The sequence below is a fragment of the Micromys minutus genome (genome assembly GCF_963924665.1).
Source record: "Micromys minutus genome assembly, chromosome: 2".
Taxonomy (NCBI): domain Eukaryota; kingdom Metazoa; phylum Chordata; class Mammalia; order Rodentia; family Muridae; genus Micromys; species Micromys minutus.
The window spans coordinates 88,950,774-88,978,457 of NC_137971.1; the positions used below are offsets into that span (position 1 = coordinate 88,950,774).

General features: G+C 41.0%; 1 protein-coding gene and 1 pseudogene across 2 annotated transcripts; one reads left to right on the plus strand and one right to left on the minus strand.

Annotated features, from left to right (window-relative positions):
* Positions 1 to 2,490: 2,490 nt before the first annotated feature.
* Positions 2,491 to 3,000, plus strand: LOC308417418 (intraflagellar transport protein 20 homolog; annotated as a pseudogene). Its single transcript has one exon. The product of its transcript is annotated as an intraflagellar transport protein 20 homolog (transcript).
* A 1,225-nt stretch (positions 3,001 to 4,225) lies between these two features.
* On the minus strand, positions 4,226 to 27,311 carry NLRP14 (NLR family pyrin domain containing 14; the record flags this gene model as incomplete). The annotated part of the gene is made up of 10 exons (XM_080911295.1): positions 4,226 to 4,358; positions 4,817 to 4,987; positions 10,435 to 10,605; positions 15,395 to 15,565; positions 16,730 to 16,900; positions 18,431 to 18,601; positions 21,875 to 22,039; positions 23,634 to 23,807; positions 25,228 to 26,815; positions 27,239 to 27,311. The coding sequence occupies 10 exons, from the start codon at positions 27,309 to 27,311 to the stop codon at positions 4,226 to 4,228; spliced, it is 2,988 nt and encodes a 995-aa protein (XP_080767421.1).
* Between the last annotated feature and the right edge of the window lie 373 nt (positions 27,312 to 27,684).

Below are 27,684 nucleotides of genomic sequence, written 5' to 3' on the forward strand. Positions count from 1 at the left end.
ATATAAAAACTCAGGATCTTTTTTTGTAATTAAATATTATATTTACATTTTAGATGTTATCCCCTTTCCCAGTTTCTCCTCCACAAACTCCCATCTTATCTCCTCTTCACCTGGTTCTATGAGGGTGCTCCCCCATTTACCCACCCACCCACTACCTCAGCGACCTGGCATTCCCCTACACTGGGGCATTGAGCCTTCACAGGACCCAGGGCCTCTCTTCCCATTGATGCCAGACAAAGCATCCTCTGAAACATATGCAGCTGGAGCAATAGTTCGCTCCACGTGTACTCTTTGGTCGGTGGTTTTAGTCCCTGGCAGCTCTGGAGGGTCTGGTTGGTTGATATTGTTCTTCCAATGGGGTTGTAAACCCCTTCAGCTCCTTCAGTCCTTTCTCTAACTCGTCCATTGGGGTCCACGTGCCCAGTTCTATTGTTAGCTACAAGCATCCTCATCTGTATTGGTAAGGCTCTGACAGTCTCTTGAGAAGACTTCCATATCAGGCTTCTGTCAACAAGCATGAGCAATAGTGACTGGATTTGATGGCTGCATGTGGAATTGAACCAGAGTCTCAGGATGGCCTTTCCTTCAGTCTCTGCTCCACTTTGTTCCTGTATTTCAGACAGGAGTTATTCTGGATCAAAATTGTGAGGATGGGTGGCCCCATGCCCCAATCAGGGACATCGCCTAACCTCTGGATATGGTCTCTACAGGTTCTCCCTCCCCTTTGTTGGGCATTTCAGCCAATCCCAATCCTGTTGGGTCCTGTGAGCGTCTTGCTTTCCTGGCATCTGGGACTTTTTGGTGGCAACCCCCAGTTCCATTCCCCATTGCTACATACCCGTTTAATTTCTTGACCCTCTGCATGTCATCCTGCCTTTTCCCCTCCCCCTTTCCTCCTAAGTCCCAACTCTCTACCTCCTGTGAATATTGTCCCCCACTTCTAAGGAGGACTAAAGTATCCTTGTTGGTCTTCTTGAGTTTCATGTGGTCTGTGAATTGTATCATTGATATTCCAAGCTTTTTGCCTAACATCATTAGTGAATACAAGCCATGCATGTTTTTGGGTCTGGGTTACCTCACTCAGGATGTTATTTTCTACAAAAACAAAAAAACCCTCAGGAACTTTTATTGGCTATTTTATGTACTTACATTTCAAATGTTATCCCCTTTCCCTCCTTCCCCCTCCTCCTGCTTCTGTGAAGATGCTCACTCACACCTCAACATCCTGGCATTCTGCTACACTGGGGAAATGGGCCTTCACAGGACCAAGGGATTCTTCTCCTATTGAAGGCAGACAATAAGTGGCAAATTGCTCTTTAAAACAGAGAAACTGCAAAGTGCTGTTCTGCTTGGTGGCAAGAAAAACCTGGCCCTGCCACCTTCTCTATACCATTCTGAGACTGGAGACTCAAGTAGCAAATCCATCAGTGCCTGGCTGTGCTCCTGTCTGAAGCAGTATGTGCCTCTCCCTATGCAGTTGCTCTGGGCTTCCTTCTGCTGTTTGCTTACGGCTAGCACTCTGTCCCCAGTACACTCATCTCCTCCATACAGGTCCTGCCCTTCAGGTCTCAACCCCTCCTCCTCCACTCTTAGTCACTCTCTACCCTCAACATGCCCCTCCACTCCCACAGTAGGCTTTCATCTATGTGCTCTCCCTGTAGCCACTGACGACTACCTCATCCACACTAAGCTCTGTTAGTACTCCCAGGGCAGAGCTTACACTGTTCTAATTCACAGACAGATGCCTAGCAAGACATAACCGGGTTTCCAGCCATCCTCCCAAGTGGCTTCCAGAGCATTCCCGTTAATACCACCAATGCGCTGCCACACATTATGTAGAGGAAAATGCTTGGCTGGGCCCTTGCTCAATGCTCATTTGCCATGGCATGAATTATTTTATTGAGTTTGGGTCTCGTCATATAACTCTTGTTGGCCTGGAACTCACTTCGTAGATCAGGTTCAACCTGAACCCAGAGATTCATAAGCCTTTTCCTCCCAAGTGCTAAGCATTAAAGTCATGTACCACCACACCATTCTCCAAATCACTGTCTCCCTCCCCTGCCACAGTTCTGGAATGGTTTCTTCTATAGCTTTATTCAATAGCCCCTAACAATTTTTCACATAACTAGCGTACCATTTTATCAAACTGATCTTTTTAGTTCCCTTCAATAGCCTTACATCCTCTTAAAATTAAGCCCCCCTCCTTTTCGTAACAGGAGGCCACAGAGTACTCATTGCAGACTGATATTCCCACAACTACCTAAGCCAGTGATTAACTACCCAGAAGTTACTTTAATGCTCACTCTTGATAGGTCTTGCATCTGTGGCAGCAGCCGGCTGTAGTTACCGGAGAGAAGCTTCTACTGATAGTCGTCGGGGCCGCAGCGCGCTGTCAAGAAGGCACAGGGCAGGCACCATGCTGCCGCATTGTTTTTACACCCCAGCATCTAGCAGTGTCGCATGTAGTAGGCACTCAAGAAATGTTGAATGATGCCTGTGACAAGCAACTGGACTTTATTCTTTCCTGACCCTTGCTCCTACGACATACCTCCTGATTGCCACTATCACCCCTTCAAAGTAGAACTTCTCTAGGGAGCCTGGAAGGGAAATAACTATGGCCAAGGACATCTTAGGCTGCACTTTGATGAACTGAACAAGCTTTGGGTGTTGGACCCAGAGGTTACACAGCAGACCATAGAGCTCAAGAAAGAGTGCAAAGATTTTGCGGACAAAATCGGTCAGTTTCAGAAAATTGCTGGTGGTCTAATTGAGCTTGTTGATCAGCTTGCCAAAGAAGCAGAGAATGAGAAGATGAAGGCCATTGGTGCTCGGAACTTACTGAAATCCATAGCGCAGCAGAGAGAAGCCCAACGGCAGCAACTGCAGGCACTGCTAGCAGAAAAGATGCAGCTAGAAAGGTATCGGGTTGAATATGAAGCTTTGTGTAAAGTAGAAGCAGAACCAAATGAATTTATTGACCAATTTATCTTTCAGAAATGAACTGAAACTTTCAGTTTTATAGCAGGAAGGCACAAAAAGCAAACAAACAAAAGAAAAACACCCCAACCAAAACCCCAAACCAAACCTCTGTATCATTCCAGTGATTTAATGTGTGACATGGCCGTGTGTTAAAGGGACAGTGCACAGTCCCTGCTAGTGGCCAGGCAGCACAGGGCCTTACCTCTTGACTTCTCAGCACAAACTGTAAACTCTGATCCACCTTTTTTATTTGGTGGGGGGGGGGTATTCACAAAGCTCTCAAGGAAAAGCAATAAATACCATTTGCAAATGGCAAAAAATAATGCCCACTCTTATGGATATTCACCCCAAAATTGTTCATTGAGGCTAGTATATATATAAATCTACATTTATATATACTATATATGTATATATACATATATACTAATACTAGGTATTAGTATGTATTAGACTATACATATATACTAATTATATGTGTAGTCTATATAAATCTACATTTAAAGACAAAAGTGACTTTGGCATTAGCAGGATTCAGTGTACATATGGGTACCATTCTAATAGAATAAGCTAGGGCTCAGGTATGAACTAAGCCAGAGTTGTGGGAAAGCAAGGCTCATGAATCTTTAGTTCTGTACTGGATAATTTAATGTCTCACTTCCCCCCACTCCCATCCTCAGTCAAGAAAATCCCTCCATAAGATCCAGCTATAGGGCATTTTCTCAGTAATTGATGGAGAAGTGCCCAGTCCATTGTGGATGGTGCCATACCTGGGCTGGTGGACTTGGGTTCTATGGGAAAGCTAGCTTAGCAAGTCACGTTGAGCCAAGCCAGTAAGGAGCACTTCCCCCCCCCCAGGCCTCTGCATCAACTGCCTCCAGGTTCCTGCCCTGTGTGAGGTCCTTCTCCTCCATGCTTTGATGAGCCATTATATGGAAATGAGAATAAACCCTCTCTGCCACGTTGCTTTGCTTTTGGTTGTGGCGGTGTCTCACCACAACAATAAGTAACTCTAACTGGGGCAAATCCCGTATCAAGTTATTTCTCTTCCAGGATTTGAGCTCCATACTCAATAAAAACACGACACATAGCATTTTGTGTGTTTTGCTTTACTTTCTCAACCTCTGTGTGAAACCCAACAAACATTTTACAGAGATGTGTGTACCCTAATACCTACTGGCTTACAAGTTAAAGACTTTTCCACTTAGAAGTTATGTTTAAGTTTTTTTTTAAAGGCACATCAGGTTCTTCAGAAATACTGCCACCAGCACCCACTTTCTGTATTAGGACACTGTGGCCTAATGACCAAATGTGGATTATTCATTTTCACGTCGACCAGAAACTTCTTGATTTTCTTCTTTAATATTTCTTTTCTGTCCAACCTGATAAAATAAATGAACACTGTTTCTACCTTCTAAAACTTCAGGTCAGTAAGCAAACAGGGAATTTAATGTTAATGGGGATAGGGGACTGGAGACATTGTAAAGGAGATGCTGCAAGGGGAAGTGGCAGACAGCGTTATTAACTAGGGCCTCTGGGAGGAAAACCAACACATTCTTGCTAATTATACTGGACACTGTCAGCATATAGTCTCAGAGGTCCTTGGATAGCCTCAAGGACAGATTTAAATCAATTTGCCCACTTTACAGATCACTTTGAGCTATTAGCAAATACCCCAAGTTAAACAGGGGTGGAGCCAGAACTCAAACCGAGGTTGTCTGGTTCCAGATCAGTCTATCAAAGTGCAGCAGGCTGATTCTGAGAGCATCGTTGAAATAATGGGCGCCCAAATCCCCCACATAGGATACAAAGGCTCTCTGAGAAGCAATTGAAGACTTACGCTAGAAATTCCATTTTGCATGTTGGAGACCTCAAGACTTTACATAAATTCCTAATTGCTTCACAATCAAGGGCATTCTTCATTAAGTTCATTTGTATCACACTTTGGTTGTTAGAGAAGAGGCCTAAGAGATCCTCACAGCAACGAGGGGTTAAACCACAGTTTTCCAATCTGTAGGGAAGAGAGACAAAAAGACAAATAATTTTATTTTATTGCATAGGACAAGCACTTTAGAGATCTGTGAGCTTTGGAAGATAATCTTGGAAATTAAGAGATAAATATAGCTAAAGTGAATTCATGAACTACAGAACTCACATAATTAGAAATTTATGGGTTAAACATACCCTCTTCTGACATGAATTAGCATTCTTAATTACAAGTCCATTGAATTATGCAAACATAATACTATAAAATAGCTAAAAGGTGTGTGTCTGTGTCATCGGTGTGGTCGCTCGGTCTCGATCACTCTCTCTTGGTCGGTCGGTCGGTCGGTCTCGATCGCTCTCTGTCGGTCAGTCGGTCGGTCGGTCGGTCTCGATCGCTCTCTGTCGTTCGGTCGGTCGGTCAGTCTCTCGGTCGGTCAGTCTCTCGGTCGGTCGGTCGGTCAGTCTCTCGGTCGGTCGGTCGGTCGGTCAGTCTCTCGGTCGGTCGGTCGGTCGGTCGGTCAGTCTCTCGGTCGGTCGGTCGGTCTGTCTCTCGGTCGGTCGGTCGGTCTGTCTCTCGGTCGGTCGGTCGGTCTGTCTCTCGGTCGGTCGGTCGGTCTGTCTCTCGGTCGGTCGGTCGGTCAGTCTCTCGGTCGGTCGGTCGGTCAGTCTCTCGGTCGGTCGGTCGGTCAGTCTCTCGGTCGGTCGGTCGGTCGGTCTCTCGGTCGGTCGGTCGGTCAGTCTCTCGGTCGGTCGGTCAGTCTCTCGGTCGGTCGGTCGGTCGGTCAGTCTCTCGGTCGGTCGGTCGGTCGGTCAGTCTCTCGGTCGGTCGGTCCGTCGGTCTCTCGGTCGGTCGGTCGGTCGGTCTCTCGGTCGGTCGGTCGGTCGGTCTCTCGGTCGGTCGGTCGGTCGGTCAGTCTCTCGGTCGGTCGGTCAGTCTCTCGGTCGGTCGGTCAGTCTCTCGGTCGGTCGGTCAGTCTCTCTGTGCGCCCCTCTCTCTGTGCGCCCCTCTCTCTGTGCGCCCCTCTCTCTGTGCGCCCCTCTCTCTGTGCGCCCCTCTCTCTGTGCGCCCCTCTCTCTGTGCGCCCCTCTCTCTGTGCGCCCCTCTCTCTGTGCGCCCCTCTCTCTGTGCGCCCCTCTCTCTGTGCGCCCCTCTCTCTGTGCGCCCCTCTCTCTGTGCGCCCCTCTCTCTCTCTGTGCGCCCCTCTCTCTCTCTGTGCGCCCCTCTCTCTCTCTGTGCGCCCCTCTCTCTCTCTGTGCGCCCCTCTCTCTCTCTGTGCGCCCCTCTCTCTCTCTGTGCGCCCCTCTCTCTCTCTGTGCGCCCCTCTCTCTCTCTGTGCGCCCCTCTCTCTCTCTGTGCGCCCCCCTCTCTCTCTGTGCGCCCCCCTCTCTCTCTGTGCGCCCCTCTCTCTCTCTGTGCGCCCCTCTCTCTCTCTGTGCGCCCCTCTCTCTCTCTGTGCGCCTCTCTCTCTCTGTGTGCGCCTCTCTCTCTCTCTGTGCGCCTCTCTCTCTCTCTCTGTGCGCCTCTCTCTCTGTGCGCCTCTCTCTCTCTCTGTGCGCCTCTCTGTGAGTCTCTGTGTGTTTCTGCCATTGGATACATTGTGATGTCAGAAGACATCTTTGTGGAATTCATTCTCTACCTTTAAAGCCTTTTGAGGGATTGCAGGGGTCAAACTATTTGCACAATATGGTAAACCCCTTTACTTTCTGAACCATCTCACCAGCCCCAAACAGTCGAAATTTTCACCTATGGATAAACTAAAATATATAAACAGAAGCTTTTAGAAACTTGGTACTGAGTCCTTAAAAAGCAAGAAATAACAAGGCTTCAAGCCCAGTGCCATTTATGTAAATACACATCCAGGGGCTAGGAGAGATACAATTTGAGGATGAAAGGGATTTTTTTTTCTTAAACTTCCACGTTACACTGGGGGAAATCAGGGCAGAAACTCAAGGCAGGAACCCGAGAGAGCAGGGACTGAATGAAGCAGAAGCCATGGAAGAGTGCTGCTTGCTCTCCACACTTCCTTGCTTTTCTATACAAGTCAGGGTTACTTGCCCAGGGTGCTATCACCCACAATGAGCTGGGCCTTCCCACAATCATTAATCAAGGTAAGATTCACTGGTGAAAAGCACTGCCCGATTTTCCAAAAAGACCTGGGGTAAAATTACCAGCATCTATATAGCAGCTCACAGCTCTCTGTAACTCCAGTTCCAGGGGATAAGACCCTCACACAGACATACATGCAGGCAGGATACTATGTACATAATAAAAGCAAATATTACATATAATAAAATGCCAGACAAAACTTGCCTATGGGTCTATCTAATGGAGACCATCTGTCAACTGAGGTTCTTTTCAGATAACTCTAGCTAGTGCCAAATTGACAAAATATATAAATGAAAACATTACCAGCCAGGAATATGGTGGGTAGTCTTGCTATGCAAACATGAGAATCTCATTTACAATTCCAGAACTCACATAAAAAGTCGGGTGAATGTGTATATCTGTAATCCCAGAACTGAAGAGGGCAGAAACAGGGTTTCTGAGGCTGCTGCCTAGTTTCTAACATAGCTCCAGCATCAGTAAGGGGCTATTTCTAGGAAATAAGGTAGAGATAGAGTGAGGAATACACACACACACACACACACACACACAGAGAGAGAGAGAGAGAGAGAGAGAGAGAGAGAGAGAGAGAGAGAGAGAGAGAGAGAGAGAGAGAGAGAGAGGAGACACTTTTTGTAAGACTAGCTATAATTCTTATGTATTTCAAACTCACTCACTTGCCTCCAGGTCAGAATAAAGACAATTAACCATCTGATCAAGAGCCCTTGCTCAAGCCAGTAATAATGTCAGATGACAAAATTTAAACACAACCTTTAGTACACCATGTTTTCCCAACTCATTTGAATTCATTTTTTATCTCCTTTTTATTTACAGAATAATTTCATGCTCATCTATCTATCTATCTATCTATCTATATATATATATATATGTATATGCTGAGCATACTAAACTTTCAAGATTGCTGTCCACATAGAAATTGCACATGTGAATGCAATGTCCATGCATATGAATTACATATGTGAATATGATTACACTAAAAGCAAAATGCAATGTGGAAAAGAGACAGTCTCATTGATTATGACACAAGGTACAGGAATCACAGCCAATACAGAAAACATTATGAGATAATGAGTTATCCATAATTCAGTGAGTAACGAGTCACTTTAAAATCTTTAGTCCTGTCAGGTGGTATAATCACAGTGCTAGGGAGGCAATAGCAGGAGTTCCAGACCAGCTAGGACTGCTTAGTGAGATCTTGGCTTAAAATAAAAACCCCACTGTGTATAACATAATTGTGCAGGACAAAGCTAATGCAAGGATGTGAAGCAACACTGTAGCCTTACTCATCTGTGATAGCAAAGAAAAGTGAAATGTGTGATCAGCATCCCACTAAAGAATTAAAAAAATAGTCAAATAAGCCTATGGAAAAATGCAATAGATCTAAAGATGAAATAGAAGGTATCCATGTGATACTCTTTGAAAATAAAAAAAAAAAAAAGATCAAACTGCCAGTATTAGCATTAAGAAATAAGATCAGTATAGGTTTGGAATTTAAGCAGATAAAATACTAAAATTTTGCTAATAAGTTATATCATTTAGGTAAAATGAGTAAAACGGATCAAAAATAACTTACTAATGAAAACCCAAACATAACATTTTAAATTGAGATCTAAAACTAATATAACCTAAATATAAAATTAGTTTTACTAGAAATTTTTATTAAATTCATGGATTAACTGTAGTCTTATAAAATTTCTCAAACAAAAGGGATATTTTTTAAACTCATTTTATGGAATTAGTAATTTACACATAAGTTTAATGAGGACTGCATACAGAATTAGAACCTAATCTTTCATAAGCTTTTAGAGAATAGTCTGATGCTGCTTGTATTCAAATACTGAATACTGGCCCCCAAAATCTGGTTGCTCCAAGACAAGCAGATCTTCACATATACCAGCTTTTGTTGTATAAACCTTGCTGCCTAATTTATTCATGATTTGTTAATAAAGATGCCTACAGCCTGTAACTTGGCAGAAGAGGTAGACAGGGCTTTGGTTTCCAGGCTTGGGGTCTGAGGCAGAGACCATAAGGAGATGACACTAGGAAAGAAAGAAGACTCCTTGGGGTAACAATCTTGAGTGCATGGCCATGAGGGATGGCCAAAAGAAGTAGGAGCAGCAAACAGAACCTAGTAAGTGATCTCTTAGGGTTGCTGACAGGGAAGTAAAATAGCACAGAGGGTTGAGATCTGAATAGCTCCAGTGCTTCAAGCCTTATACAGGATTTGTATCTTTTGAGAATGATCTAAGGTGGGGTAGACACTCCCAAATATTTACTGCAACATTTCAGTGTCTTTTATACAGGCTAGCTAGACTTTAATTTCTTTCACAATGAGCAGAGATGCTGAAATATATATTTTTTCTCTTAACTTTATTTAAAAAAAGAGGGACACATGTACAGATTTTTAAAGGCATTCTGGCATAACTGAAATGTGTATCTTAACAAAATAAATTATATCAGGTATGTAAAAAAAATCTCAGACAAATTTGTTTTAGCCCTCAAAACAAAGGCTTGGCTCCAATATAAAAATTTGGGACATATCAAGATTTGGAGAGAACAAAAATTATCTTAAAGAAAATGATGGGAAGATTTGTTCTGGTGGATGCCAGAGAATAAATTGTGTATCACAGTGCTTTTTTCTTTTTTCTTTTTTTTTGAGGCAGAAGATTCCACACAAGTCAATGGAAAAGAACAGAAAAATCTATCTCCTGATCCATCGACTGGTGAAGGAATTGATGGGCAAGGGGAAGCATTACTAATGGGCAAACAAGGATGAGAAAAAATTAAATCCTTCAACAAAAGGATCTGCATAAAAACTCACTAGATTGGATCCTACTATAAACCATAGTTTAAGCATGTGTGGAGGTATGTGCCTGCCACAGTACTCAGGCCATGTGTGGTGGTCAGAGGAAAGCTTTCAAGAATTGTTTTTCTCCTATAGATTTGGTTTGTATGTTCTGAGGATGTAGGACTGAATGAAGACAGCATATAGAAAGACAGGAGATTACAAGCTCCTTGAGAACTTGGCATTCTACAGAAACAGAATTGGTAAAATCCTCTATTTTATATGAAAATATTCATTCAAGAACAACTGGATAATCTGAACAATGATGGAGCATGGAGGATCCCAATACGACATTTATCTGAGGTACTAAATAAAAAGGTGAAAGATTCTAGAGCAAAAGGCACACAAAATACAGGCCCATATACTTGAAATTCCAATCCTTATATCTCAAAGTAACTTACCTTCTAAAGCACCATTTTCTTTTTATTATCCATATATAAAATTACCTTTCACTTCAACCACTTTTTGTTTTTGTTTTTTGGTAACAGAAAACTGAACTCACCCTAGCCTCCGAATGTGGCAGTTTGGATTTCTTAAAGCATCACACAGAATATTTAGACCAGCATCATCCAAGATGTTGTGCCCAAGGTCTAGGTTCCACAGGTTTGAGTTGTTCACAAGAACAGGAGCCAGATCCCCACAAGCCTTACTCGTGAGAACACAGCCCATCAACCTATGGAAAGCACATGAGAGGAGAAAAGAGCTCTTTAGTAGCAAGACTAAACTAAGTTCTTCAGGAGAGTTGTGCAGGCAGTTAAACCTTTTTTTCTATTAGTACAACCAAGGGCATGCCTAAGATGGCTTAATTATCAATAGAAACAGATGGAATTTCTTAACCAGCAGAAGAAACCAATGTATGAACATTTGTCTCCAACAAACAAAGTTGAATGCATTTTAAAGAAAGCATTTTTGATTTCCCCTCTAGGTATTTAAGAGTATCTTATATGTGTAAGTGTTTTGCCTGCATGTATGTATACAACATGCACTTCCAGTGTTCACAGAAGTCAGAAAACTATGCTGGATATTCTCATCTTACTGGAGCACAGACAGTTGTGACCCACCACATGGGTGCTGGGTTCAAACTCAGGTCCTTTCAGAGTGGCCAGTTTTTTTTTTTTAATTTTAAATAATCATAATTTTCATTTGTAGTATTTCTTGTAACCAAGAGTAGATTTAAGTATCAGCTCTTCCATGATATTTTTAATTTTTAATATAAGCTACATCCCATTAACCTGTTTTTCAGAATAAATTTTTTTTATTGTAAAGTGAACATAAAATAACACCAACTCTCCAGAGCATTGCTGAGAAACCAAGGTAGCAAGCACGACAGTGATGAGTGCGTCCCGTCGGTCACACCAATGCTCATGTGAATGACTCAGCTCACCTGTTCTCTACTGTGCACTACATTGATGATTCACCCACAGTAGAGAAATCCATAGAGCAATGAACTACGTAGTAAAATGTTTTTGTAATTTAGAAGAGGGGGCCCTTCACCATTCCTGGTACAACCAAGATAGTCACAATCAAGCTAGTCATTGAGCATTGATTATGTCCTGGGTGGCCAGAGTTCAACATCAGACATCTCTCCAGGCATTAATACTTCTTTTAAAAACGGATATGCTCCACTCATGCTGCTGAGAGTTGGTGGTGCACACCTTTAAACCCAGCACTTGGGACACAGAGGCACATCTTTTCGAGTTTGAGGCCAGCCTGGCCAACAGAGTTCCAGGACAGCCAGGCCTGTTACTCAGAGAAACCCTGTCTCAGATAAAAAAAAAAAAAAGGATGAAAACTTTTCTGAGGAACCCTTAGATCTGTAGGACTTAAGATTTTTGTTGTTCTTCTTAAAATATGTTTTTAAAGTAAGTTTGGAGGTCTTGGGGTATAGGTCAATTATAAAAGCCCCAGTTTAAATCTGCTATACACACACACACACACACACAGGCTCATAGACACACGGACACAGGCTCACACGAACACAGGCTCACACGGACACAGTTGTTAAAATTCTATCTTTTGGTTATGATATGGCCGTTGTACTCAAACTCTCAGCATCAGTGGTCAACAGCCCAATATCAAAATGGATGAAAGTGGGGCTCTCCTGGCAGCACCTCTGTGTTGATAAGTTTTGAGAGGAAGGGTCTTTCCTTTGGGGGTGTGGCTACTGGTCACTGCCCATGTTCCAATAAATGACCTCATACCTTTGCATAGGATCAGTACTAATTACTCAGTGGGTTCTAAAATAGTAACTAAAATAAAGGACATGAGCGCTAGAGAGATGGCTCAGTAGTTAAGAGGATTGGCTACTCTTCCAGAGGTTCCAAGTTCCATTCCCAGCAACCACATGGTGGCTCACAATCATCTGTAATGGGATCCAATGCCCTCTTCTGGTGTATCTGTCAGCTACAGTGTACTCACATAAAATAAAAATCTTAAAAAAAAAGGACATGAAGCTAAGAAGCAAGTTGTGGGTGTAGTGGGAACAGTAGATATAATGAAAATATATTATCTAAATTTTTTGAAAAACACAATTGTTATATATTAAAGAACAAATAAAGCTACATATGGAAAGATATTTCTCCCAGGTCCTTTGAACATTCAAAAGCTTTACCTCACAGGGCACAGGTCTATAATTTTTGGTATTGGGTTAAAAAATCATGTGGCGGAGGCTTACCTGTGCTACAGAATGAGTATAAAGCTAGCCTGAACAAGTCAGTAGATCCTAATGTAGAATAGTCTGATGGTAGTTTTTAAAATCCTAATTCTTATAACTATTAAGAAAATTGCATTGGCTTCCCAGAGGCTATGAACGTGACCATAAAACCCAGGTATTAAGGAGAGAAGGCAGGCCAAGCAAAGGCCTTAGATATACTGGTCTCTTAAAAATTGTTTTTGTGGTTACATAAAAGGCATTAGTTTGTCCTTATCAAGTTGAGTAAAGATCAAGGAAATTCAGAGTAACACACACACACACACACACACACACACACACACACACACACACACACATCTTGTCCTGAAGATGTGGATGGGTACTTAAATGTTATAATAAACTCATTTGGGAGTTGTTACCAAATACCTGAAATAAGGCACATTCAGTGTCCAAGGTGAGGCACAGCATTGTGGTAGAAAGGTGTGGCAGGTAATATGCCCACCTCATGTCAGACTAAGAAGCAGGAAAGGGAAGGAAAAGTACAGGGGGGCAGTGACAACCCTCACAGTAACTGGCTTCCTCCAATCAGGCTCCATGTTGGTAATGTTTCTTTCCATCACATCCCCAAGAGAGGCTCTGGATGACGACTTTCAACATCTAAATGGGGGAACCTTCAAAACACTCTTGTCTTCCATGGATACAGGGCATACATGTGGTGCACAGACATACAGGCAAAACTTCCATATTCATAAAAAATCTATAATCAGAATTTATATCTCTAAGGAACCAATCCTGAAAAGATCTAGTCACAAAGTAGGATGAGACTGCTGACACCTCAGTCTTATTTCACTTTGGACTTTTTATATGGTAAGTTGTTAAATAACCTAAGTCATTAAATTAATCTACAGGGTAATTTAAAGCAGTTAAAGATTTTCTGGAATAGCACCATGTGAAAGGGAACATTAGTCTTTTCCATATAATTATCATAGACTGTGGGGCAGATAGGCTGTGTTTGGAGCCCTGAGACCCAATTGAGGTTGGTTGAAGCCCTGAAAGTAAATACAAAATGGAAGGTGTTTTCTGAACTCTTGGGAATTCAGAGACCCTCATGCTGCCACAGTGGTGAGGCCCTACTGAGCATTAGCTACACCCCAAGTCCCACCTCTGCAGAGGATGTGACATGGACTACAGCCAGATCAGCTAGGCCCCAAGTCCCTTCCTTGCACTTAGACATGACTGCATGTAGACATGACTGCACATAAGCCCTAGGCAGAAGCAGGACCACCCTAAAATGTGTAGATAAGGTTTCTCCAAGCCCTGAGCCCAAACCAATAAGGAAGCTGGTTTTGAGACCCTGAGCCATTTCAGAAACTGTACTTAGAGGCTGGGCATGAAAGAAAAGGACACGTGTAGAAATCATTCCTCTGCCTGAATGCCTTTGTTCTGAGAGCGCGGTTATCACTTCTCATTGGGAAGAGAATTCTCTCCTGCAATTTCCCATACCCTGCACCAGGGTTTCTCACCGGCTCAGTTCAGCCTGCCAGCGACAGTCAGAATCAATGGTAGAGCATTGTTCCTGAGGGCTCAGGCAGTGGTTCACATGCCCTGCTGAGATTTAATCTCAGCGCCCCGCTAGGCTTTATTCTCACTCTTCCAAGCCTGTATTTGTGCATGCCAGCCAGACCTAGTGGTTAAGGTGGCAGAGGCTGCATCTTCCCAAAGACCTGAGTGCCGATGTACGTAACTGTGTACATGTGTAAGTCATGTGTACAGTTGCATATTTATGAACTGAGCTCAGGAATGAAAATGGCTACTTTTATAACTGGACTTTAGGGCAAGATAGTAGCATCTCCCTGCTTCCAGTGCTCAAGAAACAGTCAGGGAAGGTGGTGACTTCTAAGCTAGTCTTGCTGCTCAGTGTGACAGTCTCAAAAATAAAATAAAACTAGCTGAAAAACTAACTGGGAAGGGGAATCATGAGAGGGAAAGTAGAGATCTCAAGAGAGGTGGGAATAGGAATAGAGGAGGATGGCATTGGGGAAGTCAACAAGAGAAGGAAAATATGAATACAGAATACAATGACATTCACATGGAGGTGAATCCCACTACTCTATAAGGGAACCCCAAGAGTTAAACTGTAGGATTAAAAAGAAAAAAATATGAATTATATTATACTATCACAAACCCTCCAGTTTAATATTGAGCTAACAAGAGAATTAGTTTAAATATAAACCTAGAAATGGAAATATGGTCAGTGGTTAAGAGTATTGTCTCTTCTAGAGGGCCCAGTTTAATTACCAGCACATGCATGAAGGCTCTCAACTGTCTATGTTTCCAGTCTCTGGGAATCTTTCTGTGGCCGTTGTGGGCACCAGATATGCACATGGTATACAGGCATCCATTCAGGAAAAATAACTCATACACATAAAATGATAGTTTAAAAAATTTAAATATCTTTTGAAAAAAACAAATACACCAGAAAGAAAACTAGAAAAATTTTAGCCTTGTGGATGTAGCTGATAGACAACAGATTTACTAGGGCCTAATCAAAAACTAAAATGGCTCCCGTTCAGCCTGATGATTCTGGACTTTGAGTGAATCAGATTATGACGGCCGTAGTAATTATGGGTTTTGGTTTTGTTTTAAACCAAATAGGCTTCTTTAACTTGTCTCCAACAGAATAAGAGAAGAGTCAGGTCTATGCTCTTTTTCTGATAGTCATTTCTAGTTCTTCCTTTCATCTCTCCCACACCCTCCAAGACAGCCCATAGTTCAAAGTACACAACAGTAGGAGTCATAGAAAACCTACTCCAGCTCCTGAAGATTGCAGTTTGGCTGCTGAAGGGAGTGACACAGAAGCTTCATTCCATTATCCGCCAGCTTGTTAAATCCCAGGTCCAGATGTACCAGGCTCTTGTTGTTCAGAAGAGCAGTGGAAAGATACTCACTACCAGTTGGAGTGAAATAGCAACACCTAAGCCTACAGAGAAGCACAGTATGAGGAAATATGGTGTCAGTCTACTGCCCAGTAAAAGTCTCATGTCTGCTCAACACTCCATCTTAGTGCAGACTTCCTACTGAGAGTCTGTCCCCTTCATAAGTCACATCTACATCAAACTGTTAAAAACCAGACTCACATTCTTCAAGGCCAATCCCAATGTCTGTCCTCATTTCAAATGTTCTAAAACAGGGTCTCATTTTGTAACACAGGTTGGACTACCCAGAATGGGTTTGAAACAAGATGCTTTTGCGCTGGTCTCCCTAGTTCTAGAATTACAGGTATAAACCACCACACCTTGCTCAGCTTTTCATACTATAAATCAAATGGTAATATTTTATTTTCCTAAAAATGTATATAGTCCACTCTTGCAGAACTAGCTACACAGAATAGAGAAGCAGGCATGAGGACTATAATAGAAATAAGCAAAGTCAGTGTTCTTGGTGATAGTGCCAATTTAAATCAGCAATTTAGTAATTTTGGTACAACATGACTTATATGGGGAGAAGTGTAATAATCCTTACAACAAAATTTGGAGAAACTAAATATGTAAACATTAAATTCAGGATAAATTTGGGATAATGTGTATTAAAAAGCATTAAAATTTTTGAGATGACAAAATTACATTTAAAAAAGATGTTTCTAGAAATGAGAAGTTTTAGGAGTTATAAGACAGAATGACTTAAAAACTATAAGCATCTGGGTTGGGTATGTAGTACAAGCCTGTAATCCAAGCATTTGAAAGGCTGAAGCAGGGAAATTTCCAATTCGGGACAAGCCTAGGATATATATATATAGCAAGTTCAAAGCTAGCTCAAACCAACACAAGATCATATCTTGATTTCAAAATTTTATAATATGCAAACAATCAGTTAGTTAGAAATAAAGCAACAAGATAAAAATTATCTGTAGTATATAAAAGTATGCATGATAATAATCACATATGACTTTTATAATAAAACAAAGAAACTAGAACCTTTGAGGAAGCAATTCCTAACATATAAAACCCCTAAATATCTGAAAACATGCTCAACAAGTCATTTAAAAGTTGTGATTTTTAAAGATTTTAATAGTGTGCATACATATATGTATATGTACATTCCTTCTAAGCTGTGTTATACCAGGAAGAGAATAGCAGACACTCACACAAGGCTCTGTAAAGTACACTGTGGATGCTTCAAGCTATAGCTGAGCAGCTCTATTCCTTCATCTTCCAAGATGTTGTCTGACAAGCATAAATGTGTCAGCCTCTTGCTTTTGATGAGAGCCGAGGAAAGAACTTCACAGCCAATTTTTGTGAGGCCACAGCTTGCTAAGCTGAAGCAGAAACAGATGAAACAGGACCCACCCATCAGTTTCCAAATGCCCTGCCTTACTCCATGAGGAAATTTTATCAGCCAATTTTCCTGTAGAGTCAATCAGCCTTAACAGACATTTAACTTGTGAATTTCACTGTATTTAGGTACAGGAGAATGAAACAATGGGAGAGGTCTAGAAAGTATGAAAACAAAATAAAAAGCAAAGTATAAAACCAAATGTAATATAGGGCTGGAGAAAGAGCTCAGTTGATAGGCTCTTACCACACAAGCACTAGCATCCCAATTTTGATCACCACTATAGCGGGGTAAATATTAAAAGTGATAACTTTTTATCCTGCACTAACTAGTGCTGGTTCCCACAGGGCCACATGGCACTGTCAGATATCTTAGCAGCTTCTTTTGACCCAGGCATGGTCCACTTCACTCGCCCTGGCTGCTTCTGTCCTGGGTGGTCCATGACTACCCCAGCGTGTTGTTTTCTGCTTTCACACACCGTCCTCCACAGTCCAGTAAAGTCATGACTCAATATTATTATAAAACAGGTTTATATGTTAAATTCTCAATCCACAATATCTCTACATGATAAGCTTACAACCAGTTGACAAAGATAAACTGCTCACCTAGATAAATTGACCCTAGAAACCTCTAGAAATAATAACCTTATCCATATAGAGATGTGCTAAGAAATATTCATGTTTGCTTCCATGTTGCCTCCTCTTGAATCTCCTCTTTTCTTACCAGAACTCTGTCCCCACCCACTCTCTACTGTCAAAACATGTATCACCTTGACATCAACTTACATATCAGCACCATGGAACAAGCTGAGTAAATTAGCTTGTGTTATAAACCCAGTTCTGGGAGGGTGGACACAGGTAGGTCACTAGGGCTTATGCTGGTCAGCCAGCCTAACCCATTTAGAGAATTCCAGGCCAATGAAAGATTGTATCTAAAAGTAAGGTAAGATAATTCCTGAAGAACAATATTCATGGTTGACCAGAGAGAGAGAGAGAGAGAGAGAGAGAGAGAGAGAGAGAGAGAGAGAGAGAGAGAGAGAGAGAGAGAGAGAGAGAGAGAGAGCGCCACCCCCACTGACACCCCTCCAGACACACACCTTCATTCCTATAATCCCATACCCCCACACCCTCACCTACAGACACATACCCCAACCCACCCACAGACACACCCAGACTCCCACAGAGACACCCCCCAAAGACAGATCCCCCAGCTAACCCCACACACCCCACCACCACACAGATTGCAACAGAGGCTCATATACACAGAGCCAGAGCCAAACTGAAAGACAGACACAAATACACACACTCAGAGGCACAGACACAAACTTCGAAGAACGGGACATCTGGTGATATAGCTTAGTGTTATCACACACTTGTCATGTTCAAGGTCCTAGGTTTAATCCCAGGATAAAAGAAAACAAAGGAGTGAGTATAGAAGAACCCTCACTGACCCAGCTATGTTAACCCACACATTATTTCTGTCCAGTTCATAAGGTATAAGCAAATCGACTCACGCCAGTCTCTCTAGAGGACAGTTTGGATTTTTTAAGACTTCACACAATGACTTTACTCCATTATTTGTTAGGTTGTTGGTGGACAGATTCAGAAATACTAGGCTCCGGTTGCTATGGAGTGCCTGGGATAGATTTTGACAACGGGCTGCATTCAGGTCACAGGATTCCAACCTGAAAAGCAACACAATAAAGGGGAAAGGATACATTTCAGAGAATTAGGGCCATTAGTCAGCCAGAAGAGGGCAGTCTCACAGTTTTGGAGATCTTGGCTGAAATTCAGCTTCCCCTCATAAAAACAATATTTCATAGCTAAAGCATATGGCCTTGATAGATGTTTCCTCTGTAGTCCCACTCGATATATCAGGTTGGAAAATCCCAATGCTCTTCAAAAATATGAATAAATACAGCTTAATTTTTTTTATTAAAAGAATTTTATTTAAAAAAACAAATAAATGGATAGATTTTAAAAAGCATTTTTTTGCATAAAACTATGAATATATTTTTGTCAGTACTTGAGTTTAAGGTTTGATACTATGCATTGAAATCTTACTCGTTAAAATGAGCATAAAGTACATGTAAAACAAAACGTAACATGGAAATAGAGTTTTCTTGGTGTGTAAAGATTAAACGTAATGATTTTTAAATATGAAGAACTGCCACAAGGTTACATTTTTAACTCTTGAATGAATACAGTTTTAAATTTAATAATTATTTTTTCATAACAAGGAAAGGAGTTACCTCTACCTACAGCTGAGAAGGCGGACAGAAGGAAGCTGTGATGTTAACATTGTACACTGATTTGCAGAGCAAAGATGAACCTCAAGTCAGGTGCCAAAGCTGTCTCTCCCATGGGTTTTAATTCATGAGTCAACTCACGTTTTCTGAAGAACCCAATTTTGCTCTAATATTGGACATTTTTATTGTTAAAGAACTTGTAAATTAAAAGAAACATTACCCAGCGAGGTTACTTAGGCACAAAGTCTATATATCTTAAGGGAGCCTCTATAGAGTTACAATAGGACTTGATTTTTAAGAAGGAAAATAAGGTGATTAGTTGGCAGAGTGCTTGCCTGGCAACACAGAGCTGTGGGTTCTATCCCCTCTACTACATTTTAAAAAAAGAATGAGAGGCAAATAAATAAAATTGCTTCTAAAATCAGAGTAGAATATTCCACTAGCTGTCTTCAGATGAAGATGTAGAACTCTCAGCTTCTCCTGCACCATGCCTGCCTGGATGCTGCCATGTTCCCACCTTAATGATAATGGACTGAAATTCTGAACCTGTAAAGCCAGCCCCAATTATATGTTGCTCTTAAAAAAATGTGTAAAATAGAAAATACACATGGTGTCCTTCTAAATACTGACACAGAGGCCTATGCAGAGATGACATGGGCTCTGTGCATAGTTATGTGTAAGAGTCAGGTGATAAAACAGTCCAGGCATGCCCCATTTTCTTATTACTTTTTTTTAAAAGCAGGGCCTAGACTTTAAGTAGTCCCTTTTTACTGAGTCACTCCATTCCCTTTATCAAAAGTCAGGGTTTGTATTAGTAGGAACAGGGGCTGTGACAAAATAAACAAGCAATTAAGTGGGGTAAGATTATCTTGTTTATGGCCTCAAAAGATTAAGTCCATCACTGCATAGAAAGGGTGGACGGAGGAGGCATATGGAAGGTGGGGATGGAGAGAAGTAGGGGGAAGGGGTAAGAATTATTATGTAACCTTGGTTGGTCTAGAATACTCTAGATGTAGGCCATGATGACCTTGCTACTCAGGTTCACCTGCTTCTTCTGGATTCAAAGATATGCACACCTCTATCCTAGGCTTTCCCTGCATGTTTTAGGAGCTAACCTATTACACAGTATACAATGGTTAAAAACACCCACCAAGACAAGGACAATACATTTCTCTCATCAAGACAAAATTCATGAAATTATAGTGAAACATTCCCATGAAAACTGATGATGTGTATGTACCTTTTCAGTGTGTCCAAGTACAAGATCTGAAGTCTGTAATTTAAACTTTTCTAGAACATTTTATTCATATATTTGCAAAATTCTTACAATAAGGGACCCAAGTTAGCAGAAAAGCCTGGAAAGTACTGTTTTTCAACTGTTTCATGACTATCCATATAAAACCAGAAAGTAAAACATCAAAATGTACCTCTAAAGAGTTCAGCTCAGCATGATCTATGCACAAACCAGAATAAGGACATTAATACTGTCAAAATCTAGTGAGACCTAAAGTAAATAGAAAGTTGGATAGTGTTCCACATGAAATATTTAGGAGGCTTACAAGACTAGAGGTTATAATACCAATGTGACTACACATTTGGAGAATGACCAGTCTTTTCTAATGTAGGATTATTGCAAACTTGATACAGAACAGTCACTGCTGACTCTACTAAGTCAAGTTACATCTAGAGTCTCCTGCTCAGCAGCCTATTATATAAATCAGCAGTAGAAGTCATTAATCAAATCTCAGAGGAAAAGGGGTCTTATCAAGCCCTGCCACTTTCAGTGCTTTTGTTTTAGATCCACAGACAACAATGTAAGACCATCTTCCCTACTGAACAGTGTATTCTTTGTTTTGCTATTGGTATTTTATTTTTAGTCATAAGAACCAGTGATATATGATATATGGCTCACTTAGCTTCCAGATAATACAGGTTTAATCCTAAGTCTACTTGCCTGCTAATATTTTTGTCTCAACCTGACCCACTCTCAACCATACCCAAGCCTTGCACATTAACTCTTTGAGATGCTATGGGAAGTAACTTACCTTGGCCCTTCATACATTAAGATACAGTCAACTCACAGAACTGTCCAGGGATTATACAAGTTTCTAAGATGAATCTATTTCTCTGGTTTTATGCATGAGAATCTGACTTGACTGTCTTCAATAGAAAATTCGTTTTCTTAAAGGCTGTCATCCAATGAGCAAACTAAGTATGATGGCCAAGGCTCTCCTTATTTCTAAAAAGCATCAACTAGAGAGCCATCAGTAAGCAGAATAGTACAAGACAGGGAGCATACACCTTGACAGTTGACAGTTGCCACACTGTTCTTTCTCAGCCTTCCAGGGTTGGCTCAGAGCCAGAGTTGAAGATGGTAAAGATTATCAATAAACAAGTACAATGCAGCTTTCTCTAACACTGGTTCCTGTCATCATAAGTCAAAGATACAATATATGCCAAAACTGAAATTAAGAAAAATGTTAAACTTTCATCAATTCTCTGCCTATTCCCTCTCTTCATTTGAAAGAGAAAAGACACAGATAAACAATGAAGTGTTTCATGGGTAATGAGAGGAGTGAGTACAGTCTTACTGGGGTGGGGGGATGAACTAGAAAAGTAGGCTTCCACTATACAGCCCTGTGAACACCAAGACCAGACTTCAAGTGTCTACAGGGCAGACAATACATTATAGTAAAAACTCAAGCTTACCTCAGCACCCGTAATTTACATCCCCGGTATTCCAAAGCTTCACATAAGGTCTTTAGTCCATTGTCTCCTAAGTCAGTATCTTTCAAGTCAAGATGTGTCACTGTATTGTTGCAAGTCAAGAAACTAAAATCCTGAGAGCTATCCAGGAAAAAGACACCTCTGAACCTTCAAAAGAAATATGCAGAATGATTATATAATCATCTCCATCCATAGTTTCATCATCTCATTTCAATTCTTATCTGACTCTAGGTTTCTCATATTCCATGGTAAAGCTCCAAACCAGAGTTCGAGACCTGCTAACAACAAACAACAAAACAATAACAGACAACAACAACAGGCCTACCGCATAGCTTTCGATTTGTAGCCTGACAACTGGCATTCTCAACTAATTTGACATTACAGGAAATGAAAATGGTAGCATCAGGAAAGATAGAAGCCGCTGAACTTTTAGGAATGACTACCTCAACTATCGTAGTCAGCCCAAATACTGCAATGATATCAACTTACAACACTTACATCCATTCTATAATCACAAGTAAACGCACAAAATATACTATTGCAGATATGCCATCATTCTATGGGCTCCAGTAGTATACAGAGGTAATATAGATAGCAAATAAAAAGGTTCATCTTCTGATTTTTCTTTACTTCCTCTGAAATGCATTTTTATGTAATTGACTTGATTTTTCTGCAGTGCCTCTCCTGGACTAGAATTCCATCTGTCCATACTGTACCTTAACTAGTAACCCCTGGAAACCACTTCCCTTCTTTCCAACTCATTACCCATCAGTCTTCCTCCATTCCCTTTATTCATAGCTAAGTGCCCACAAGAAAGTACTTTTGCCCATTTGCACAGCTACCCATCCTCCGAAGTCTCTCTGTAAGTATAAATTAGAAGCATTTTTTTTCCAGGGGAAAATGACTTACCATCAAGAAGCCTAATTGAGAACACTCACCATGGTATCATCCCTTAGAGGGACCCTTCTGTTTTAAAAGAAACTAGCTGAAAAGAAGCATTAATATTTATACCAGTGACATTTGGGGAAAGACAATATTAAGGGAGATGCCCAGAGATGAGTAAAAAGGACTCATATCCAGTGGCCTCTCTTTATCTACAGGTGTAGATATGCTTAAAATATGACACCAGAGCTCACAAACAATGAGATTCTAGGGAAAAGTATTTGGCAGGAAGCTAGAAAAATTTTAATGGTGCCTCAAAACCACATGCCAACTGCTACAAGAACCACTGCATCTTTCCCAGGACAAATGAACTCATATTCCCATATCCTCGGCATCTCCATTTTTCCTGTTCTTAGAATATTTTGCACAATGATTGTAAGTATAGTCACACATTACTTAATGAAATAAAAAGTTTTTAGAATATTTCATGATTTTTGGCTCTGTATGAACAGGTATAATCTACTCACATGATCTAGGTCACTAGGCAACAAAAGTTATGGGACCACATCCATTCCTCATTGACAAAAAGCCTTAGTGTGTCATGAGTTTTTATTTTCTGATTTCCTCTAGCAAGAGTAGAAGGTAAGACAAAGAAAAGCAATGGAAAAACCCTCATTAAAATTTCCCAGGTGTCAGGTAGTGGTGAGGTACACCTTTAATTGACCCAACTCTGAAGACAGAGGTAGTGGTCTCTTGAGTTTGAGGCGAATCTGATTTACAGAGTGAATTCCAGGGCTATACAAAGAAAACCTGTCTCAAAATACCAACCCTCCCCAACACTCTACCATGCAAGGCTTACATTAGTTTTTGTATGTTACACTTTGGGTGACTTAATTCTTCATTCATGATTTTCATCAGTGACTCGTCAAACCTGCTTTCATGCAGATCCATTTCTATCAGGGATTCATTTGTATGAAGCACAGAAAACAGATCTTGCCAGTAGTGAATGGTTCGAACAGCAGCATTCTCAAGGCTGTACAATTAAGAAAAGATCATTCACTTTTGCCTTAGAAGATGCTATTGGATAAAATTATGCTATAAAAGAGCATTAGGTACATTTTTGCAAAGGACAATCCAGACATCTTCTCTGGCTGTCCCAAGACTTTATTAACTCAACCCTACCCCCTCATCCATTTGCATCCATTTTCCTCAACACATATGAAGTGAAAACTACAGAGACTTCACTTGGTAGCAAGAAACTCAACGAGGAAGAAGTCTGACCTCTATGATCTGTGTGTATGTTGTTTTTTAAATTTTGATAGGGTCCGGGTCCATGTATCTACCCCAGCTAGTCTAAAACTTGGTATATAGACCAACCTGACCTCTAACAAATCTGCCTCTGCAGTGATGAGATTAAAGGTGTGATCAACCACACCCAAGCTTATGTACTTATCTGCTTTCCTCCAGGTATATGTGCCAGTGTATGGACTCATGTGGACAACAGAAGACAATCTCAGGTGTTGTTCCTTGGGTGTAATGTTTTGGAGACAAGGTTTCTTGATGGCCTGGAAATTACCAAATAGGCTAGGCTAGCTGGCTAATGAGTTCCAGGAATCTGCTTGAGTCTGTCTTCCCTGGCACTGTGATGACACCTGCATGTCACTCTAATATGGGTTTAGGTGTTAAAATGTCTTAATGCTTAAGACAGGTAGTTTACCAACTTATCTGTCTCTTCCCATTGTAATGAAATTGAAATGAATGAGGCTGGGTGTTGTTTATAGGTATTTATCTAATATGTTAAGATGTTGGGGTTTTGAGTCTCAACCTTGGGGAAGAAAAATTTAATGAATGAAACTGCACAGTGATGGGTGAGACCTTCCTATTTACAAGCATCTTAGACAAATGGTGAGCCAGACAAGAGATAATGATCATTAAACTTGTCACATCTAATAAGCTGTGATGACTGGCAATTCTATGAGCAACATTCAGTGCATAATAGCTATTGTTTAATGTATGTTTGAATCAAGTGTCATCTATTTTCCAAACACCTATATCTCAGTTTTGAAATTTTATCAATGTTCACACCTATGATCACCTATGTTATCACCTATGCTCACAATTTTTTTTTTTGGCATCAGAATTAAATTGGGTAATATGTTAAACAACTTGTTTACCATATAACTGTATGCCACATAATATGCTTTTACTTTTAAGTACAGAAATTTCATACTTCACTATCTTCTCACAGAAAAGCCAACTTCATAAAAGGCAGAGAGTAAGCATATGTAGAACAGCAGAGTTTAGGGGGAGAGGGCAGGTAGGTGACCTGTGAATATCAGCTTCAGCATGAGAGTTCTAGATGGATTATCTAAAAATAACTTCCATATATTAGCTAAGCAATGTTTCTTTCTGTAAAAGCTACTTCCTTCATTACTAGTAAACTCAAAACTTACCAAATTTCTGCTGTGGGGTCTATGTCCAATACATTTCTCAAGTCCGCCCTTGCTGTCAGTCTTATAGTCTGTAGAGAGTGGCAGTGCTTAAGACAGAATGAATATATAAGCAATTGGGGCTCTTCATCAACCCTCAGCACAATCTTTTGGAAATACATCAGCGCCTGAGTGATGAATTCTTCATCTTGAGTCTCATATATACAGTGAAGTAAGTCTTCAAATCTCAGCTGCGACAGAGAAGAGTCATCCTTCTCCAATTCTTCCAGACATGTAAGCAGCTCTTCTCTTACCGACATGGATATTGTAAGGTTGAATGTTTCCTCCAGTTGTTGTACTCTGTCTTTATTCAGTAGACCAAACAAAAAGCATTTCATCTGTTCCAAATGAGGGTCATGAAAATGGTTGCTTTCAAGCAACACATACAAGTTTTCAAAAGGTTTGAAGGGAGAGTCTTCTTCCGGACTCTCTCTCAGCAAGTAGAACAGAGCTGCAAAATACTCCTGCACTTGGAGGTGAGTGAACGTGTAGCAGTTTTCACACTCCGTGTCCTGCTGAAGAACCTTTGCGTTCAGGAAAAGTGAGATGTCCTCTCTGGTTAGCTCGTGCTTTCGGAGATTTTGCGGGTAGAGTACATGCTTCATGGTCCAAATGCCTTCAACAGCGGCCTGGCATAGGCTCCTTAATAGTGTTTCATTGGGCAGAGTAACGGAGCTCCCAGCCAGTCGTGGAAATAAGCTACAGATATAGTATGTGAACAGAGCCGTGCTGGTTTGGCAGGTCACTTCAATATTGCCTCCTTTCTCCACCTGCTCCTTCAGAAAATTACAGACTAACTGGCACACTTGGAACACGTGGCACATGTTGAAAAGCCTGCCATTCATTCTTATTGAACAAACTGCATCCATTGCCCATGTCTTATCTTTTAACAAATGATGAATGTAGTCCATCCTTGCATTCTTAGACAGTCCTGGCAGCTTTACCTGATGATGTTTGTCCAACAAAGGCACTAGTCTCTTCCAAGCTGTGGATCTTGTTGTTACTAGTAAGTGGGACTCAGGAAGCATCACTTTCCTCAGCAAACTACTAATGAGAAAAGACACGGGGTGTTTCTGGGTCCAATCTTTACACAGTGCAAACGCTGGCTCTTCAAAGGAGAAATCCATTTCATCAAAACTATCGATTATAAAAAGGAGACTGCTCGGATTGGACAGGATCTGTTCAATGGGGCCCTCGTTGCTAGGCCAGTGCTTTGATATTAACTGAGCAAAGCTTTTCTCCTTCACTTGGCTAATTTCTCTCCCACTGAGATAGAAAACATGGGTAAACTGTTGAAAGAGATTGCCATCTGCCCATTCTAAGATTGCCTTTTTCAATAATGTTGTCTTCCCAATTTCAGCAGCTCCATGAAGGACTACCGTTAGTGGAATCTTGGAAGCTGGGATACCCACATCAAATATATTCTCCAACAGCTTTTGTTCCTTATGAGTAATTACACAATTCAAAGTAGCAGATTCTCCAAGCAAAGAGGTCTTGTCCCAAATAATAAAAAAATTTTCCTTTATTACAGTTCTGTAGTCTATGCCATCATCTAAGTCAGTTAGGATGGAAAAGAACAAAAGACACATGATCAAAACAAATTCTTTCATTTCAATGTTAAGATTCTCATTGACTATCCATTCCTTTCTCTCTTTCTACCCTTCCCTCTCTCTCTTAGTCATATAGGTATTGGGAATTGAACCCTGGCCCTTCTCTAAAAAGCAGCAAGTGCTCTTAACTACTTATTTCTTTATTTAGGCCTCTAGGTTAACTTTTGGCTTATCATTTCTAAATACTGTATTCTTGAAATCCCAAGTCAATATGGTTTTGGGTCTGACTTTGGCCATAACTGCAGTTTTATCAACTTTGAATAATTGACAACAATGGCACATTGAAAGTAAGCTGTTACACTGAATAATGGTTCTTAGGCATTAACCTCGCTACCATAAAGTTATAAAAATATACAAAAACTAACCGAAGTCTTTATCCTGAGACACTATTTCCTCTTTAGAAACTTTGTCTTCCATCTCATTATCCTCTGTCTTCATGGTCTCTGTTGTTCCTGAAATAGGTTCCAAAAGGATCATGAGATTTACCAGAAATAGAGCTTTAGGAATGTTTAGAATGGAGCCAGAACTGTGTTGTGATTCTATGACTATCTGGGTGTAGCAGTGAATTAGTTAACCTGCTTTGGTGTGCGCACCCCCCCCCCACACACAAACACACAACATCTAATTTTGATGTGCCTTGATTAACTCAATTGCTGGCAACTTCTAGACCTCCGTGGCTAGCACACACTCACTCTCCAGTATTCTTGAGTTAATATCTTAAAATCTACATTTCATCTCTGCTACCCCAGACACAACTGGGGGAATGGCTCCCAGGGCCACTACTTTCCCAGAATCTTGCATGTTGGTGGGC